This window comes from Elgaria multicarinata, chromosome 6 (assembly GCF_023053635.1).
Source record: "Elgaria multicarinata webbii isolate HBS135686 ecotype San Diego chromosome 6, rElgMul1.1.pri, whole genome shotgun sequence".
NCBI lineage: Eukaryota > Metazoa > Chordata > Lepidosauria > Squamata > Anguidae > Elgaria > Elgaria multicarinata.
This window is the reverse complement of record NC_086176.1, coordinates 37465641-37487052: the sequence shown is the minus strand read 5'-3', so window position 1 is coordinate 37487052 and position 21412 is coordinate 37465641. Positions and strand designations below refer to the sequence as shown.

General features: G+C 42.4%; 1 protein-coding gene across 1 annotated transcript in view; it reads right to left on the bottom strand.

Moving 5' to 3' along the window:
• The window catches only part of TTC39B (tetratricopeptide repeat domain 39B), a 75525-nt gene extending 62592 nt beyond the window's left edge, over positions 1 to 12933 (bottom strand). Inside the window, exon 1 of the mRNA XM_063129242.1 lies at positions 12762 to 12933. Within this exon, the coding sequence (XP_062985312.1) occupies positions 12762 to 12812 (51 nt within the window). The 5' untranslated portion in view covers positions 12813 to 12933. The remainder of the gene's footprint in view (positions 1 to 12761) is intronic.
• Between the last annotated feature and the right edge of the window lie 8479 nt (positions 12934 to 21412).

The window sequence follows — 21412 nt, the reverse complement described above, 5'->3', positions numbered from 1 at the left end:
CCAGACTCAAGGCAGTCCCATCATCCCCTGATTTTTGGGGAATTTATGAAAATCGGGCACCCCATTCACACCCCTTTCGATAGCTCCATCAATTTGCACGTTAAAAACCTCAAACTCGCCACCATGATAGCTTATTCAGGGATACCCACGCACGCCCAGACTCAAGGCAGTCCCATCATCCCCTGATTTTTGGGGAATGTATGAAAATCGGGCACCCCATTCACACCCCTTTCGATAGCTCCGTCAATTTGCACGTTAAAAACCTCAAACTCGCCACCATAATAGCTTATCCAGGGATACCCACGCATGCCCAGACTCAAGGCAGTTCTGTGATATTTCCATAGACCTCTTAATTATTCTCACATCAAAGTTCTCATTGTGTTACCTCAGTTTACATAAACTCATTAGGGGAATGATGTGACTCTCTGGAGTACTTGTATGTAACCACACCATTAGGTTTGCACCAGAAATCTACAGTGTTATCAGCACAAGACCCTCTGGTGGTAAAATGTATCAAGAAGAACTTATATAGAAGCTGGAGGTGCATTCTTGTGTAAAAAGCTAGTGTGTGGAAAAGATGAATTCCATGTTAGGCATAATTAGGAAAGGAATTGAAAATAAAACTGCCAATATCATGCTGCCCTTAAATAAATCTATGGTGCGCTCACACTTGGAATACTATGTACAGTTCCAGCCACCACACCTAAAAAAAAGGATATTGTAGAGCTGGAAAAGGTGCAGAACAGGGAACCAAAATGAGGAAGGGGCTAGAGCGACTCCCCTTGGAGGAAAGGCAACTCCTGAGAAAAGTTTACAATGACTGGGTTCAAATGATCAGAGGAGGAAAAGAAGCAATCGTGGCTTGTTTTCCCCTTGCTGATTGTGCATCTGCCATTTTTCTAATTACTCTCACTGGGGTGTGGGTTGCCATGTCATCTGAACCCAGGGAAGTGCAGAGCAGAGAGTTTCCAAACCACCCTGTAACCCCTACAAGTCATGGGTTGTGGGGTAGCTTAGTATTCAACCGCGCACCTCGCCAGGTTCAGACAACTCAGCAACCTGCACCATGGCAAGGGTAATTAGGAAAATGACATGCATGCATGTATCACATGCAGGGCGGGGAAAAGAACCCACTGTGACTTATTTTCCTGATTGTCTGAACCCAGCCAATGTCTGGGACTTTTAACTTAGAAAAAAGGTAAGGGGAGACATTACGGACATGAAGAAAAGGATGCATGGTGTGGAGGAAGTGCATAGAGAGACACTTTTGTCCCTCTCTCATAATACTAGAACCTGAGGTCATCCAGTGAAGGTGACTGGTGACAGATTCAGGATAGAGAAAGGTTCTACTTCTTCATACGGTGCATAGTTAAACTATGGAATTTGCTATCACAAAGTGTAGTAATGGCCACCAGTTTGGATGGCTTTAAAAGGAGATTAAACACATTAATGGAGGATAAGCTATCAATGGTTGCTCATTATGATGGCTACATATCAGATACCAGTTGCTGGGGAGGGCACTATTGGATTCATGTCCTACTTGGGGGTTTCTCACAGGCAGCTGTTTGGCCACTGTGTGAATAGAATGCTGGATTAGATGGACCCTTGGTCTGATACAGCATGGCTCTTATGAGCATCACAGTGGCCCCACTCCATCTCCAAAGTTTGTTCTTATGTTTAGTGCTAGTGTTTACGGAGGTAGTAGGGAGGTTCATGATACCCTTGTCCTCTCCACGGAGATCTTACATAATTGAGCTGGACACTGAGTACTCAACTAACGTTATCTCCTTTCAAGTGAACTGGACAGCCTCAACTGATTTCTGCAGTGACTATCTGGAGCTGGCCTAGCTGCTACCTATATGGAGCACTGCAAGAACTCTAGTGCAAGAAGGGGTCTTCATTTTTTCTGGTTTTGACAAGGATAAAATGAAATGCAAGATACTAGTTCCAGTCCTTCACGTCATCCAACTCAAAACTAAAAATTAAAAATTAAAAATAAAACTTTGTGCAGCTCTACTCCAAATTATCTTTCATTCTTGAAGAAGTGCTGGGATGTGTCTTCAGCATCACTGAGAATAGGCCCTCTGCATGTAGGGCTCTACAACACAAAAGGGGAATCCTTTGCATGGTGGAGTCCCACATGAGTGGGGTGTGCTTTTTGCAAGGCAAAGCATGTGGTCACTGGGGTGCATGACCAGCCAGTACATCAGTGAGGAGGGATTATGGCTTCCCTTCTTAGGCACACGGGGGTGTTCATTTGAAAACCCTATTATAAAGCTGCTGCATTTCATAATCTAATTACAGAATCTACAAAGTGTTAAATTCAAATATAATCAGCTCTTTGGTAAAGTTTTAGAAGTATGGTTGCTTGTTTGCAGAAGAAAATATGTTTTGCTTCCTATTATATTTCATTTAATAGAATTATACCTTTTCGATCTGAGAAAATTAATAAAATTCAAATGGAAGATTTACAGAATTACAAATTACCGAGGTAAAGATGCTCCCAGAACTAAGCACCCCAACCCCACTGATTTTTCCCTGCAAATGCTTTCCACACCTCCATTAGAATTGACGCAAATCATGGTGTTAAAAGCCCCATATTTGCCTTGTAACATGTAATTCTACCATTAGAAACTATTATAATTTAAAGGGAAATTCTGATAGAAAAAGTAGCCTTAAGCTTTATTATGTAAGATAAATTACTTCCATTTCAAAGTAATCATTATAGCCCAAGAACAGTTTGCATTTCAAGATTTCAGACATTAAAAATAAACAATTCATTTTTACACAATGGTGAACAAAAGGGCAGAAAATGTTTTACCCCCAACGTTAGATTAATCTAATTGTTTTTGAACAAGATTGATTAATTAAAACAGAAAAATAGCAATTTGTGTTTTAACGTTAAAATTTTGCATAAGGAGCAAAAGATAAGTCACTGAATACTAGGCATCAGTGACCTCCCTTCCTTTCTAAAGCTCAGATTTAGTACTCTATTCTCAGCTTCCTTGACCTGTCATTTACCTTTGACACTATGGCCATGGCTAGACCAGGCCTATATCCCGGGATTGTCCCGGGATCATCCCTGTGCATCCAAATGACACACAGAGTATCCCGGGAGTAGGCAGGGAGGACCTTTCCATTTGCCTGGGATAATCCTTAGGTCTAGCTAAGGCCTATTCCTCTCAGTATATGAAAAATTGCCTTTTCCTGACTTTTGCAACTCCATTTGCTTTGTTCTCCAGTTATTTCATTTTGAAAAGATTTTCTTCAACCTTTACAGTAACAAACAAAGGTACATCTTTAGAGCTGTTCTGTTCTACACACACACCCCAAGGTTGCTAGTTCTTTTCAACTATTCATAAATGATCTGGAATTAGGAGTGAGCAGTGTAGTGGCCAAATTTGCCAATGACTCCAAATTATTTAAGGTTGTTAAAATACAAAGGGATTATGAAGAGCTTCAAAGGGATCTCTCAAAGCTGAGAGAGTGGGCATACAAATGGCAGATGCGGTTCAATGTAAACAAGTGTAAGGTGATACACACTGGTGCAAAAAACCCCAACTTCAAGTATAACCTAATGGGATCTGAGCTGGCGGCGGTGACCGAACAAGAAAGAGATCTTGGGATTGTGGTGGACAGCTTGAAAATGTCCACCCAGTGTGCGGCCGCTGTAAAGAAGGCAAATTCCATGTAAGGTATTATAAGAAAAGGAATTGAGAATAAAACTGCTAGTATCATACTGATGATATTCTGGAGGTGACAGACTTGACCTTGGGGGAGCTAGGGGTGGCAACGGCCGACAGAAAGCTCTGGCGTGGGATGGTCCATGAAGTCACGAAGAGTCAGAAGCGACTGAACGAATAAACAACAAATGGTGAGACAACACTTAGAATACTGTGTACACTGGTCACCACACCTAAAAAGGGATATTATAGAGCTGGAAAAAGTGCAGAAAAGGCAACTAAAATGATTAAGGGGCTGGAGCATCTCCCTTGTGAAGGAAGGTTACAAAAACTGGGATTGTTTAGCTTGGAAAAAAGGAGGCTAGAGGTGTACAAAATTATGCTTGGTATGGAGAATGTGGATAGGGAGACATTTTTCTCCCTCTCTCAAAATACTAGAACCCGGGATCATCCCATGAAGCTGATTGATGGGAGATTCAGGATAAATAAAAGGAAGTACTTCTACATAGTTAAATTATGGAACTCACTACCATAAGATGCAGTGATGGCCACCAATTTGAATGGCTTTAAAAAGGGGTTGGATAAATTCCTGGAGGGAAAGGCTATCAATGGCTACTAGCCCTGGTGGTTGTGTGCTATCTTCAGTATTCAAGACAGTAAACCTGTGTGCACCAGTTGCAGGGGAACATGGGTGGGAGGGTGCTGTTGCACCATGTCCTGCTTTGTTGGCCCCTGGCTGGCAACTGGTTGGCCACTGTGTGAACAGAGTGCTGGACTAGATGGACCCTCAGTCTGATCCAGCATGGCACATATGTTCTTATGTTCCTACCTAGGGAGGAATCCACTTACCACCACCACCACCACCACCACCCACTCCCAGGATTAGATGATCACAGACAACTTTGTGACCATCTAGTTTAAGCTCAACAGCAGGGACTTACTACCTTAGAAACGTATTGTGAGTAAGCAGCATCAAATTTACATACTTATGTATATATAGTGTCCATGAACATAAGGTATGAATGGATATAGGCATTTTCCCTGGTAAAAGTGGTAGCTGGTCAATTTTAGGTGCCACCAGGGGGAAAAAGGTTAACACAGCAGATCTCTTCTTCAGACTTAAAAAACAGTTTCTTCATATGACCTAGATGTTTTTGATTATGTCTCCCAAGCAGTGATGTGGAAATTTTCCCAGTGCTTTATTTTTCCATGGAAATGTTTCCATGGAATAAATAAATAAATTTCATAAGTTTATTAGTAACAATGAATGGCTGGCAATTGCAAATGCAAGAGTAAGAAATGTTTGCAGTTTCAAAATTTTAATTATTGTTTTTCAAGTGATTATCCCTTGCAAGCATGTGATACCTATATATCTCAATGTGAAATGGTAGTACTAAATGGTGACAGTGAAACTGAAGGCACCCCAACAACCTCAGTGGAAGAAAGTTGAATTCTTAAAATTGGTGAGCTTTTATTAGTATATGATACACAGTTCTTTGGGTTACTAAAATTGGGATCAGGGATCCATAATTGGGAACAGGGGTCCATAGCTGGCTGGGGATGCTAGAAATTGAAGTCCAACACATCTGAAGAGCACCAGGTTGGGAAAGACTGAATTTGTGTATAAACAGTTTTCATTATAGGCTTTTTTTAAAAAAACAACAACACTGAAACAATGTAAAGGAAGTAAATGCTATTATTGTTAATTTTTTTATAAATATTCCAATAAAAATGTCTACATAATATAAGATTTAAATCTTATTAAATGTAATTTTAAAAATTCTTCAGATATTTTAAGTTATATATTTATGGTTTATTGGGAAAAGAAATTAACATAGCATACTTTGGTTAGTTTTGTTGTTTATTAAATACAAGTAAAATAAACATGCTAAATTAGATAACTCTCTAGGACTTCCCAAAAATTTCCAGTGCAACCTGAAAAATTTCTGATGCAAATGATCCTATGCAAATTAGCCTTATTTCTATAGGAAAACTTCCCAGAAAACTTCTATCACTGATTCTAAGATGTTTCACTTCAAAGAAATAGTTCCTGGCAGGCAAATTAGTTTGGTTTTGGATAAACTGATAGATCCCACAGGAGTTAATGGTAATTTTAATTTCCTTTTTAATGTGACCCAAAGAATGCTGCCATCATGAGGGTTGGTTTGTTTGTTTTTGTTTGAAGGAGGGGGACTCTTTGTATTAAGGGCTGCATGTTTGAGAGATGCAATATATGAGGTGGGGGGAACCAATGTGCAACTGACCCTCTTAATCACTACTGTATTGTTTATTGTAGTAATACATCTTAGGCAAACAATAACATTGGCAGCTACTAAATATGCAATGTGAATATAGTGTAGTTAGTATTCTCTATGAGTTGGAAGGCTAGGCCATAGTGTGATTCACATTAACCATTATAGCAAATGAGTGAGGTAGAAGAATATCAAGTCACACCATACTTAGATCAGCAAGCATTTCTGCTACCTCCATCCCACATAGCCAACTACTCCCAAGCCTCTCAAAATCTATTCTGCAGTGTTCTGTTTTGCAAAAACTCTTGAGGGAGGAGTCAGTAGAAAGACCTTTGGGACTGAAGCAGCAGCAGCAGCTTTTATTGAACAGCACGTTTGAAGGCCAAAGTCAGAACAAACTGATCTGATTTGGCCAAAGCCTTTGGATTACCTAATTCGTTTCTCCAGCACCCATGTCAAAAGCGGAACCCAGTAAGAAAGAAAGCAACTTGGTACAGGGGAGCTGCATGAAATGAAAATGACTAGCAAGGAAAGAGTTAAGCATTCTCAGCCACTACCTCTGGTCAAAATTAAAATCTCCGGAGGCTACTTTTCATTAAAAACGAAAGAAAAAAATAGGGCTTTGTTACATGTAATGTATAAACTTGCCCTTAAAAAGCAAAAATCCTTCAAAATGACACAAATGTAACGGTTTTTGTGAACCGCCCAGAGAGCTCCGGCTATTAGGCGGTATAGAAATGCAATAAAAAAATAAACAAAGCCCAGGAGGTAGGTTTTTTTATTAAATTGTAATAAATTAAAAGAATCATAGAATTATGGAAATAGAAGGAACCACAAGGATCATCTAGTCCAACCCTCTGCAATATGCAGGGAAACCAATTAACCTATCCTTGAGGGGTGGCTGTCCAGCCTCTTCTTAAAAATCTCCTGAGATGTAGAATCCACAACCTCTATAGGTAGACCGTTCCACTGTTGTACAGATTTTACTGTCAGGAAGCTTTTACTTATATTTAATTGAAATCTAGGAAGCTGTAACTTATACCCATTATTTGGGGTCCTTATTTCTGTGGCAATGGGGAAAGCAACCTCAGGAGGCTACAATTTGGACAGAAGAAGAGTATGAGAAAGGGGGTATTACTGCTTTCTCTAGCCATGTTATTTTCTGCTCAAAGTGCCTCCCCTCAGCTGGTTTTCCTTCCTGCTGGATTCCAGATGCTTATTTACCTGACATTTAGTTTTCCCTAAATACAAGAATGCTTACTTTGGAAACTAAATGCTCACATAACTGGTCTTACATAAACCTTAAAATAATTATAAACACTCACATAACTGGTCCTACATAAACCTTAGAATAATTATCAAAGGATCTAATATCACTGTACTGCTTAGTGTGTTGTGCAACTTGAGAATGTTGTCTCTGTGAGAGTCAGCAGTAAAATAGACATTTCATGTAAGTGAGCCTCAGGGTTTCTAGCTTAGTATTCACTACCTAGAAGTAATATAATAGTCATATCCAGCCCAAAATAAGAATAATTTAACTCTTAATAATGCAGTATCAGATTTGTACATAATATTACATAATATTAACTTAGTAATTACTTCAATTTATTGAGGTATTCATAGCCTGCTTGGGAAAAATAATTTCTCAGTAGGTAAACTCTTACGGGTGTGGAAGGAACACTTCCTAGTACTAGACCCAAGGATTATTTTTAAAAGTTTCAAGAACCAATACTACGCTTTTCTTATTTCTCCAGCCAACAGCATTCTTAGATGGAAGAAAGACTCCATAACTTGGAATTGAGTGCTGGTCTTGTAAACTATGACCTAGTTCTCACATAATCCTAACCTATGCTATATTTAAGCCAGGGGTGGGCAGAAAGTATTATTATTTATTATTATTTATTTATATAGCACCATCAGTGTACATGGTGCTGTACAGAGTAAGTAGATCTCTGGACGTTTTGAACTTCAATTTCAAGCACCCCTTTCTATTAACTTTCTGGCAAGGACCTCTGGAGAGTTAAAGTCCAAAACATATAGAGATCTACTTTCTGCCCACCCTTGATTTATGCCCTACCAAAGGTTTGTTTGGAAATGGTGGGGCTGTTCACACATAATAGTGGCAAATAGTTGGTTAATTAATCCACTGTTTGCTGTGGCAAGTGCTGCATGTGTGCTGCAGACTTTTTGAGTATTCAACCCCTGATTGAACCAATCAGGGATTGTGACATGATGTCCAAACCCAGACACTGTAACTTTATCATGGGTTAAACAACCCACAATTAACCAATTGCTAATTGAAGGTTGTTTAACCCATGATTAACCTATAAGTTATAACCCAGGTTCAGACATAACATAGCAACTCCTGATTGGCCCGATCCAGGGTTGAATATTTAAAATGGATACAAAGTGGATCAGCATGCGTATTGACAAACTGTAGGTTAATTAACCCAAGATTTGCTGATGTTTCATGTGAAACAGGTTAACAGAACAAATTGTGACTTGATTTCTCAATTCTTCCTCCTTGTTTGTTTCCCTCTTCCTTTGCAACTCCTGATCAGCCAAAATGTATACTTATATCCCAAATGTCTTCGCGGCACTGTAGTACTGGCATGTAGAGCAGCCAGGTTGTTGGTTTTTTGTAGCTCTTGCCTCCTGCTTCTGTATCCTGATGGAAGAATCCATGAATAAACTATTGTCCTGAGTTCACAAGTAAAGACAACCCATGGTTTAAACAACTCAGAGTTCACAACCCAATAACAAACTATGGGTTCTCTTTCTGGGTTGCTTGTCAGCATGGCTGGGTTCACACAACATGACAACATGACAGCCCATACCACAGATTAACACTATGTGTGAATCCACAAGGGAAAGTTATATTGGGGTATTCAGTTTTCTCAGAGACAGTATTCTATAGCAGCTACAGCAGGGAGGGAGCCAATTTTATATAGCCTTCAAAAAACCAATAGAGTCCTCAAGGTGGCTGAAATTTACATAGCAGAGGTGCACACTCAGGATCTTTCAATAAGCAAGGCAAAGCTCATTTGTATTAGAATGAATCAAAAATTAATTCTTGCTTAGGAACGTAAGATTCACCCAGTCCAGTATTCATTGTAAGAATACTAGCAAATGGAAAGCACTTGATGGGTTACTGGAAGTTAGCCAGTAGTCCACTGGGTGAACTGGAGTCCATTTTCTTCCCATGCTCACATTCAAATGTTGGGCTTGGAAGCAGGGAAGCCCAAGTTGAAATCCTCCTCAGTATGAAATCCTTCTTAGCAGCAGCAGATAATGTATCTGGCCAAATTTGGACAATCATATCTCAGCTTAATAAAACAAGATAAGAATGGGCCATGTGCGAATGCATGCAGCCCCTTCCCAAAACCTGGACATCTCCAATTAACCATAGTTTCTCGCTTGATGGTTACCAGACTCAGAACAAGACAGGATCTTAAAGAGAATTTCAAATCAAAGTTTAATATCCCAACTTGTTTTGAAACTAGTAACCACAGTTCTGAGGTTCAGACAAACTGAGAAACTATGATTATTTGAAGATTTCCTAGCTTATCATGGCACACCAAGAAAGAAGGCAGGAAGGGCCAGAGTGAGGAAAGAACGCACAGGCAGAAGATTTGTACACATCTCCGCAATTTAAGCAACAATATGATCATCTTAACATAGCATGTGAGTTTTTTCTTTTCTTTTTTTTAATCCTACTCCATTTCCTCAACACTGTATGTACTGAATCCTTTATAAATCTTTCTCAACCTTAACCTGAGTCTTTAGGAACCTGTCCTTAAGTGCTGGGTGGGGTGGAAGTTCAAGGTAGTTCTAAAGTTAAGCAATAACTAAAACTGCTGTTAGTTTTGTTTGCTAGAGTTTCTGCATTTTAAAGTTATATTACAGATTGAAGTTATATTTCATTCACCTAGTAGAATTTGGTTTAGTAAGAGTTAAACAGTAGTTTATTTTGTGATTTATAATCCTTGCATATAAACTGCCCTACTTTGGGTCATTTTTCCATGAAACTACTGCGTTCTACTTTTGCTTATACACATAGTTCCATTTCCCCCTCACCTAAGATTTTTATGCATAATGCTATTTTATTTTCTCCAGTTGCTGGCATGCTGTTCTTTCACTTCATAAGTCTAGATGCATTCCCTGCTTATGTACTGCAAATGTTAAAGAACCAGTTTTTATAGGGTAACAAAAATGTTGTGACAGTCTAATAAGAAGGAGTAACACAAGAGCTTCAGCACTGTAAAGCTACTATAGATATTGGGTTGGATTCAGGATCTGCCATCCATAAAAGGGCACCACTCATGGAAAGTTGCTGTTCAATATTTTGGGGGCTCCCCCTCCCTACACCACAGAACCCCCATTAAGCTGGGTTTCCTGATTCTGGGTAACATTTTCAGAGAGCTGCAGGGGCTGCCGTAGAAAGATGAAGCAGGGAAGTCCACTTCCACCAGCTCTGTTGATTGAGCTTAAATCTTCATCCATCCCACTGACAGTTGAGAGAATAAGGTCCGTGTAGATCTGGCCGAGTCAATACACTGCAAGGCATATTTCTGCGATTCTCCCTAGGTAGAAAGGCAGCCTCACAAGAGATCTGATCCTCTGAGAGGATAAAAACAGAATAGTAACAATCCTGAGAGAACAAAGTAAATTAACAGGGAAGTGAAATGTACAGTTTCATAGTTGAAGCTTCACAAATTTACTAAGATTTTAAATATATTTAGGAGGAAAAGACAACTTGCTGAAGCAGGTTTTTTTGCTTTTTGCTTTGGTGATGCCCAGCAAGACATTGGGCATCACCGAACTGACAACTCATATCCTGTCACTGCTCTCATTTTTATACTCCTGAATGATCAACTAGCATTATTATACAAGTCCCAATATAACAATATTCATCCAAGCAAAGCAATTTCTGTAGCCTTGCAAAGTAGTCAGGACACTATCCATTCTCAGACAAGAGGATTGATAGGATTCATAAACAATTCATATGAAAAGGAAGTGAGTAGCACAATCATGAAAGGTACTTGGGTGTGATTGCTTAGGACATAATTCTATGCATGTTTAGACAGAAAAAGTTCCTGCAACTCCCAGCATTCCCCTGCCAGCATGGATGGCTGGGGAATGCTGGGAGTTGACAGACTTTTTTTCTGTTTAAACATGCATATGATTGCATCCTTAGTCACCTTTCTTTGCTTGAACAAGCTTCTCTGATATATCTAACCACCAGTGACAACAGAAAGCTAGACATATACCTGTGTTATACCTATGCTGACAGGGCACTGTATCACCACATCTCATTTTTAAAAAACTTCCCAAGGCAACCAATTCAAAACTATGCCTAGATTTTATAAACATATCTTTTTGCTAATTATAATAAGAAACACCTGAATTACCAACTCCTCAATATCAATTTCAGGGCGTTTATGGTGCCACTTTTGTCATTAAGATTTCTTCAGTCAAAACCAATGATGAGAAGCGTACACACAAAATCAGGATATAACATAAAACCAAATGTGCAGTTGTCTCTGAATGCATGTCATATTTATGACAGGAAGCCATAATATTTGGTTTCATGTTAAATGAGCAATTTGACTCACTTGATCAAGACATTTGGATTGTTTTACTAAAACATCTTTTTAATTATGCACAGCATCTCTAGCATGAGGAATTCCATTTCCTCCTGCTCTACATAGTACACTGTCTAGGTGATTAGGTTCATATGTAGGTGGCCTACTATTACAGGGCATGGAATTGGGGCAGTGTGTATACATGGCAGAAAATAAATGTACAATGGCTGCTTAGAAAAGTAGCACTCTAGGCAATTTTCAAAGTTGAAAGCAACACTATTACCCCAACTCAAAACAGGCACAGGCATGATGTTTTTGATGACTGAATGACTAGCTTGCTAGAAGTTTTGTGTTTGATTCTCCTTCAGGGACTGCCCAGGTTGGGCATTATGGCCACCTTTAGCACATGAAGTATTTACAACATGATCTACACAAGAGAAAGGACTTGGGCATAATTTTCAGAAAGTTTTATATTGTGAATAGCAATGACTTGTCTTGAGTGTACGACTGCTACTAAGGCTTACTTGCAAGCAAATGTTCTGAACCATTTTATGGGCTCTGATGCAGGTTTGCAGTTTGAAGATAGAAAAAAAGTTATATGGTATCCACTTTGAGAGAGGTGTGTGTTACTTTGCATTAATTAAGGGAGCGTCTTACTTTGAGGGAGGAGTGTATTACTTTGTCTTTATTAAATCAATTTTGGCTTCTGCTCTGTAATATAGAATCCAGCAAACCTCCTTATTTAAAATACTGAGATAAGGGATAACCCTCTTTTTAAAAAATATGCGTCAGAAAGGCGTGTTGGAGGGTTAAAAAAAATGAATTTTCCCAAACCCACCACAGTGGTACCCCCCCCCCCCACCATTCAGGTTTGTGTAGCGACATCCATCTAATGGTCTATTCTTAACAGAAGGACCAACAGCAGCACCTGTTGGGCGCCAGAAAGCGAGCAGCGAGTTCTAGAGGCGAGAGAAAGTGCGTGTACGCGCGGGGTTTAGCTCGCACCGCAGGCCTCCCCCTCCATCCTTGCCCACCCACCCGTACCTAGACGCCGACGAGAAGCTCTCCTACGTCTACAAGTCGGGATGAAACGCTCTTCCGTCTCTCTACTGCCCAACAGACGTCCCCCCCCCCTTCCCTGGTAACCGAGGAGGGCTGCAAAAGACAACGAGCGAGCACCATTCACACGTACGAACACGTATCGCGGCTGCTTCACCCATCCTCACTCCAGGTAGGGTTACCTCTTCGCCGCCGCCGCTCGTCCCTTCGATGCCATTTCTGAGACTCGCCATATTCCCTGCAGGGGTCGGTTTCCCTCGTCGTGTCACGGTGACTTTCCGGGAAGGATGTGTGTGAGGAGTAGACGAGCGCCGCCTCAAGCCACCCCTGGCAGCGGCGCGCGGCGGAACGAAGGGCTGCCTCCCGCGCGTCGCCTCCGCTCGAGTCCAGTCAGTCTGTCTGCCTGCCTGTCCGTCAGTCACTCGGCCAGCTGCTCCTCGGGCTCTGTGGAAGCCAACCCTCAGCCTGCTGTTGGCCGCGTCCTGCCTCTCAAGCCCAAGCCCAAGCCCGTGCCCTCTCTCATCTGCATATGCAGGCCCGCCCACCTAGCGCCACCGCGAGGGAGAAGAGCGCTTCGTCTTCTTCCTGCCGGCGACCGAAGGATTCGTTTACTCGTGAAGCTCCGCCCACCCTCGCTCAGCCCGCTCAGAAGTCCGCCGCGTTCCCCGAACTCTTCCGCAGGCTCCACCCACCTTATTTTGCATGACGAACGGAACAGCCTATGGGGTGTCTCCCCATTGTCTTAGGTTTCTCTTGCTCTAAGGATGGATGGTCCTTTCGCGCAAGATACGGCAAGCCGCTAATAGGCTCGCCCTGCGGTTACGATGAGCGCGAGCCTCTTTTAATCGGGTGCTTAGAGCTTTCAATAGGAGGGACATGATCAAGGCATAGACCAAGCATAATTAGTGAGGGCCTTTTAATTTCAATAGCGATCTTGTTATATTGTTATGTATGTTGTGTTTTGTTGGCTTTTAAAAAAAAAAAACATGGGAAGCATATTAACGAAAGTCTAAAAATTATAATTAGTGAGGATTTTAAAATTTATATTGTTATATACTAAATAAATAAATTGTTATATTATTATGTGGGTTCTTTTTTGTTGGTTTAAAAAAAATATTTCAAAATAAAATTTCATGTGAGGAGTGTGGGGAAGGACATTAGGATTTTTTCTTTTTTGATTTCTCATCTAGAGAATTTAAAAGCCCTCACTTGGAACTTAGAGCACAAGAATATCTATCCATTGAACCAGATTACTTATAAATGTATTTACTTAGAAATCCCACTGTGTTCTAAGAGATTTGTGTCCTGGTAAATAAGCTTCAGGTCACAACCATATTCTCAAATAAGTATATACAGGGTGATAGTGCAAATCCTAGTGGATTTGTGAACTGCCCAGAGAGCTTTGGCTATTGGGCAGTATAAAAATGCAATAAATAAATAAATAGTGGTCACAGTACTGTTATACAGCAGGGACAGACAGAAATAGATCAGGATCTACTGGTAGATCATTTGGTGACTTGTAGTGAATCATCAAGGCTTTCTGACTTCCAATAGCAATAACTAAAAAGCTTTTCCCCCACTCCCATTCATCCCTAAATTAGGTTTGCTGAAAAAGAACACTTGGGGGGAAAGCCAGAGTGGGTTTGGGTGCGAAAGGGTTTGTGAGTTTAGTTCTGGTACCAGTTACAAATTCCTGGGCTGACCATGTGCTCAGAAGCATCCTTTGTTTCACTATTTTGCACTTTGGTCCCCTTGGTGAATATCAGGGTTCCAGTAACAACAACAAAAAGTGATGTCTGCCCAGTCCTGGCTATGCAGAGACCCAATATTTGGACCACCTAATATTTAACACGCTGGGTGTGAATTTTCATGTGGGGTATGGAAGATTGTATGTGAAATGTTTAAATATTAGCTTGTATAAATAAAGGTTTTGTTTTACTTCCTATTTATTTCTAAGGTGGTACCAACGCAGAAAATCTGGGGTTAGGTGGAATTCTCAGATCTTAATAAGAACGTTGTTGGCTTCACCTGATCTATGCCTCCCCTGCGTGGGCAAGAATTGTACAAGACCCTCATATAATACAGCTGTGCCCCATAGGACCTGCTGCAGTGGAACCAATATGGCAAGGGTGGGCAACATGTGCCCAGGATGTGCTTTCCCTGGCAATTTTTGTGCCACTCCTGCTCTTGAACTTGCTGCTACTGCAGCAGTAAAAAAAAAAAAAGCAGTGACTCTAAAAGCAAAGAAATTGTGTGGGAGCGTGCACCTTGCTTGGAAGCTGGGTATGATTCTGCTTGTAAACAAGGCACGCACTTGCCACTCAACTTGCTTCCTTCTAAAACCACAGTGGGGGAGAAAAGTGGCTCGCAAGAGGCGTGTGGCCCCCGGTGGCTTCCAAGGGGGCAATGCGGCACCCTGAGCCCTGTACATTGCCCGCTCCTACCATACAGGAACGGCAGGATCCACGGCCTGAGTGTGCACAGTGGAGAGGGGGCAGGCCCCTGTCTGCCAAAAATGCTCAGCTCTAAAATGTTCCGAACAATCACCTTCTGCTAGAGAAGCAATGATATTGCCACTTCATCTTTGAACTTCAGTCTCCAAGTTCAAGGTTTCATTGGCTACTCAACTTTATATTGTGGAAGAGTTATTTAGCCCACATTTAAGCCGCTTGTTTGTTATACTTACACCCCGTTGTTCTCTCCTCCTCCAAGAACAGAGGAAGATATATAGGGTTGCCAGGCAAAATCCTACCCAGGCAGATTAAAAGAGCTTGGCTTGACTAACGTCAGATCTGTACTGTGTACTTTCATTGGACCATTCTTTAAAGTGGAAATCCTATCCCCTGGACATACTGGACTTACTTCTGAGTAGACATAGGATTGCACTGAAAGAATCCACTGCCGTGTTTTAAATTCGAATAAGACAGTTTGTGCTCAGGTTCAATGATGCTGCTTACTAGCAAGTGTAGCATCAAACTTTGTTCTGTGTGAGGGTTGAATTCATTAAGGAGTTCTGAATAAAGTTTCTTCCTAAAGTTTCTTCATTTAAAATATAGCAGGTGCAGTTGTAGACCTTGAAAAGCAGACGTCAGCGAAAGTATAATTAACAAGCCCCCACTGTGCTACAAGATATTTTCACATGCAGTTACTGCCTTTGTTACCCCCTGGTAATTTTAAGGGAGATATGACCTTTGCAATATATTCCCATACAAGATGAAGCAAGCTGTAAGACAACCGGTCTCTGAACTGATGCTTCTTGGAACCACACCCAGATTTGTAGCAATCACAAAAGCGATTAGCATCCTTTTTGTTGGCATGTACACCTTAACTGGGTGTTTCCATTCCAACTAGTTTGTTTTCAACAGTTGCATCATTCGTTTTTAGAACAGAAGCCATAGCTAGACCTTAGGTTTATCCCTGGATCGTCCAGGGGTCAAACCTGTTCATCTAGGTGACACACAGGGGATCCAGTGCTCAGGCAGGGGCGAACCCTGGATGATCCCAGGATAAACCTTAGGTCTAGCTGTGGCCAGAGTGTGTTTCAGCTCAGAGCTTTCCACAAAGAAATCCACTTTACAGGGAAAAAGCTCACAGATATCATCTTTGTTGTGACTTTAGTGACTAATGAAAACAGCCAATAGTACCACCTACCAAGCACAAACTGCACTCTGTCTTAACACTTGACATTTTAATTTTCAGATGTAATGAAAAAGGTCACCAGGGCCCCTTTCTTCACCTAAGGATTATCCCAGGAAAATGGAGGGATTGTCCCTGCCTGCTCCTGGGATCCCCTGTGTGTCATTTGCATGCACAGGGATGATCCTGGGACAATCCCGAGAAAAAAAGCAGATGTAGAAACGGCCCAGGAAGAGCACTCATGCTGATTTTGCATAACACCCCAAAGAGCTAGTGAAAGATACAAATGAGATGAAAGATATACAGTCCCATTCACAATCTGATCTCATTGCATGTCATGTGAATTAAGAATTCTGGATTGTAGGAATTTGAAAGGCAGTTCATAGCAAGCTTCAAGATAATGGCCTATTATATGACTTATAACTATAGTTTAGTTAGGTTACGTGAAAGAGCGGGCCCTGGATCCAGACATGTGTATTTGAAAAGAATGGGGGGGGGGGGGAAAGAATTCTGAGAGACTGGGCAGCATTAACAGAAATACAGTTGGACCTGATTCGGATGTCACAACAACCCGGGATTTTTAAACCCTGGGTTGTTGTGAATGGAGCAGGAATGTCTGGGAATAGTTTCAGTACCATAGTGCGCCTTGTAGTTTGGAGCTAAGATTTAATTTGAAGTAGTCTGGAGTGTTTGGGCCTATTCACCCTGTGGAATGTCAGAATCTGTGTGAGCTTATCTTTGTCAATGTTCTCAGAGCAGAGCAGCAGGGAGTCAGGCTACTCTCTCTGCCCATTTGCAAAGTTGACCTTGACAAGCAGGGAGACAGGTAGCTTGTCATGAGAACCTGACAGAGGAGGATTGGGGGTTTGCAGCAGGATGACCCAGATTGAAGCGTCATTCTGGAGAGCTGAGCAGTGATGCTGTGTTTGGACGGGGGCCTTGCTGAAAGGCCAAAAACCCTTGCCTGCCAAGGGGTCTGGAGGAGGTGTCTTACTGTTACACCTCCCCCTTTAAGCTGATGCATAGGAGAGGAGCCTTTGCTAGGAATATCTCATCTGTATTGCCCAAAGCCCTCTCTGTTTGGATCCATCATCGTCTGGGCCTCTGGAGGCACTTTGGATTGCTAAGGACTTGCCATGAAAAGTACTGGGAGGCTTTTCATAGACTTGAACTCTTATTTGCTGTGGATTATATGTCTTTGTCATCAGCTCAGTGTACTGGCAGACTGGGTTTGATCTACAACTTTTGGACTTTCCTCTGCCTGGACTCATGCAGCATGGAGTTGTCAATGTGAAAGCAGTGGCGTGGAACTCCTTGCATCTACGGGTTACCCTTCCTTTGGACTTGTTAGGCCTTGATTGTGTGGCCTGGAGTTATCAACAAATGATTCAAAGTTGGTCCAGCTCTCTTTGGAGTGGTTTGTTAGGTCTTTCAAGAAATTGCCCCTTGGATTGCCTGAGGGATCATGTCTGGAATCATCCCCATTTCTTGTCCGTATTTGCTACCTGTATATGGATTGATCCTTCCCTTGGGTTCAGAACTGTAGAGTGGCAACAGAGAACCATGTTGATGAGGATCTCAGTCATGGTTGTAGTGATTAGCTTTATCCTGTTCTGGAATTTCTTAGAGCCTATAGCTACTGACCACCAGCTATATGATTTCTGAAGTATGAAACCATTAAGTTTTTGCCGTGAGATTTCCTGCAATAAAGATGTCTCACTGATTTGGGCATCCCATGTTAGTTTGCCAGAATGAGTGCTTGCCTGAGGGACCGGGGAACCTTTTTTTTTCTGGTAAGAAAAAAAGTCAGAAAAAGTGTTGGGGGGAAAACAGGAGTATTACAACTCACAGAAGACATTGTATGAACTCCTCCTAACATTTGTGTTTGAGGTAGGGTGATTGCACAATAAAAGCCTTATCTGAAACCACCTTTAATTAACTGTGGGCCTGAGTTGAAGCCTGCGACAGACCGCGACGGAAGCAGGTAAGTGAGGGGGAGGGGGCTTACCTGGCTCCGCCACCGCCACTTACCTGTCTCCACCGCCTACCACGGAGGCAAGTAAGTAGGGAAGGAGGCAAAATCTCGATCCGCCCCTCCGGAACTTGCTCTGCGGAACGGGAGAGGGGCAGATCGGCCCAATCCAAAAGTTGCGGATTGAGTCATGAAGTGTTTCAGGGTGTGTGTGTCCGTGCACAGCCCTAAATATGACACTGCGAAAGAGTGCAGTTTTGGGTGGGAAGGAGCCCAAGGTGGGTATGAGTTGGCAGCTGCGTCATATAAACAACACAGCACCACTACGCAGCTGCAATGGGGTAGGTAGGGCATATAGACAAGCCCTGTGAAGTCCTAGGAATACTTGGGATAAATGGTGTATAAATGCTATAGTGATTGTTCTTAAAGAACAAGTTAAAAAATAGGACAACAAGGGCGTTGCATTACATCACATTATTTTCATAACAACATTCTTGAAAAAGCACTGACATGCTATTTCCAGAGAAAGAAAGTCACATGCAGTATTCTACTTAATGACCGTGATGGAATTAGTTCAGCTGTGGTTGTCTAATTATCCAACATCCAAGGCACCATGTAAAAGACATGCTTTGGTGTGTCATTCATAGTGTCACACCCAGATTTTTAGTTTCATACACCTACATCTCATAAAGTGCCTATAATTTTGCAAGCCAACTTGTAACATTTGTATTTCAATTAAAAGGCAGGGCATAAATGTCGTAGAATTAATAGTTTTGTAAAGGAAGTTATAATTACGAGCTCTTCTAAGGTTTCTGTATTAAGTGGAAGATTACACACTTTGGCAAGCAAGCATGAGCCATTCAGGTGGGAAGGCCAGTAGAACCTTTGAATGTGTGAAAAGCCTATATGGTCATAGCTTTAGAGAGCAATCCTGTGGTCCCTGGGAGAGAGTCCCAGGGACCATAGGTTTGGTCGTAAAATCTTTCTGAGGTCAGAGACAGCTCTCCAACCTTGGAAGCAGGAATTGGAGGTCCGATCCCCTGCCCCGCCTTTTTCAGTCGGTGTAAAAAGAACCGCACTGACTGCCTCTCCAAGGTCAGAAACATAACCTCAGAGAGGAGGAAAAGGGAGCATTCCAGGGGGTGGGGAGGGGAAGAGACCAGAGAGGCCAGGATACGAGTTATCCTGAGCCTCTTCCAATCTCCTTTTCTCCCCCTCCAAAGTGCCCTTGCTAGATGGGCTAAAAAGCCTGTCTAGAGAAACCTGCATGGTAGGAGGACACAGAGGAGAGGATCGCATCCATCGTTCCTCCCACCCTGCATTGGGTGTTCAGACGTCTCTGAGTTTGGGTGTTTCTGAATGCTGAAGGTGCAGCTTTTATGTAACCCCAGATGAGACAACCAATAATAATAATTTTTTAAAAATCATGATCTTGGCTTCTTTAGACTTACCACATTTAGAACAAATCACAGTTCCTCTACTTGAGACATAACAGGGAACTGTAGTCAGTGCAAAAACAAACCAGAAGCTTTGAGTCTCCTCTTCTCATGCACAAAAAAGGCTGGGGGTGAGGGAGGAGTCCATATAAGCCTGAGGCTCATGCAAGCATGGTCTTGTAATGGGAACCATGGTTTTCTGCTATGTCTGAACTTAGCTGAAGATGGAGAGTTCCACATTTTATTAAAGTTCTACTAATATGGAGGACAGCAAACTCTTGCAAACAGCTATAGGGTGGCCATGTGTCCTACTTTGCAGAGGACAGACCCCACTTGAAGGGCTGTCCAGTCTAAGACCAAGTAGAGCAGGGGTCAAGTAGTTGCCCATCAACAGTTCACACCTGGACAGCAGGCTGAGGAAGCACACAGGTTGCCTGGTCACAATTTTCCTCACTATGATGAGATGATCTGTATTTCTATTTAAAGCATAGTCATTGACCCAGTTTGAACATCACAGCTAATTCCTCGGTTGTTTAAACCCTAAACAACTCAAAGTTCTGGGTTCAGATGTCACGAATCAACCCAGGAATGGGACATTACTGGGTTGTTAAATGAAAATGGAATTGGCAAGTGCCTCGCTTGCTCACTTGTATGCCTCCATCAATTCTTGGGTTAAACAATTCAGGAATTGGCTGTGACATGCAAACCAGGGTCATTATATCTATATCTGCATCAATATATATATAGCTCCAGACACTCTTGGATGAGACTGATTATCTGGATCCATTTCAGTCGGGTTTCAGGCCCGGCTTTGGCACGGAAACAGCCTTGGTCGCCCTGTATGATGACCTATGTCGGGAGAAGGACAGGGGGAGTGTGACTTTGTTGATTCTCCTTGATCTCTCAGCGGCTTTCGATACCATCGACCATGGTATCCTTCTGGAACGTCTGGCTGAGTTGGGAGTGGGGGGCACTGCATTGCAGTGGTTCCGCTCCTACTTAGCAGGACGGCTCCAGAAGGTGGTGCTTGGGGGACATTGCTCGGCCCCGTGGACTCTTCAGTATGGAGTTCCGCAGGGATCGGTCTTGTCCCTCATGCTGTTTAACATGTACATGAAACCGTTGGGTGCGGTCATCCGGAGTTTTGGAGTGCGCTGTCATCAGTACGCTGACGACACGCAGCTCTACTGCTCCTTTTCATCCTCATCAGGTGTGGCTGTGGATGTGCTGAACCGGTGCTTGGCTGCGATAATGGACTGGATGAGGGCTAATAAACTGAAGCTCAATCCAGACAAGACTGAGATGCTGCTGGTGGGTGGTTCCTCTGATCGGATGGGGGGTGTTCAACCAGTTCTGGATGGGGTTGCACTCCCCCTGAAGGAGCAGGTTCGTAGCTTGGGGGTTCTCCTAGAACCATCTTTGTCACTTGAGGCTCAGGTGGCCTCGGTGGCACGGAGTGCTTTCTACCAACTTCGGTTGGTGGCCCAGCTACGCCCCTATCTGGACAGGGATAACCTTGCTTCAGTTGTCCATACTCTGGTAACTTCCAAATTAGATTACTACAATGCCCTCTACATGGGGCAGCCTTTGAAGACGGTCCGGAAGCTGCAGCTTGTGCAAAATGCGGCGGCCAGATTGATAGCTGGAACAGGGAGGTTTGAGCATGTAACACCGATTCTGGCCCGCTTGCATTGGCTGCCTATATGTTTCCGAGCCCAATTCAAGGTGCTGGTCTTAACCTATAAAGCCCTACATGGCTTGGGACCGCAATACCTGATGGAACGCCTCT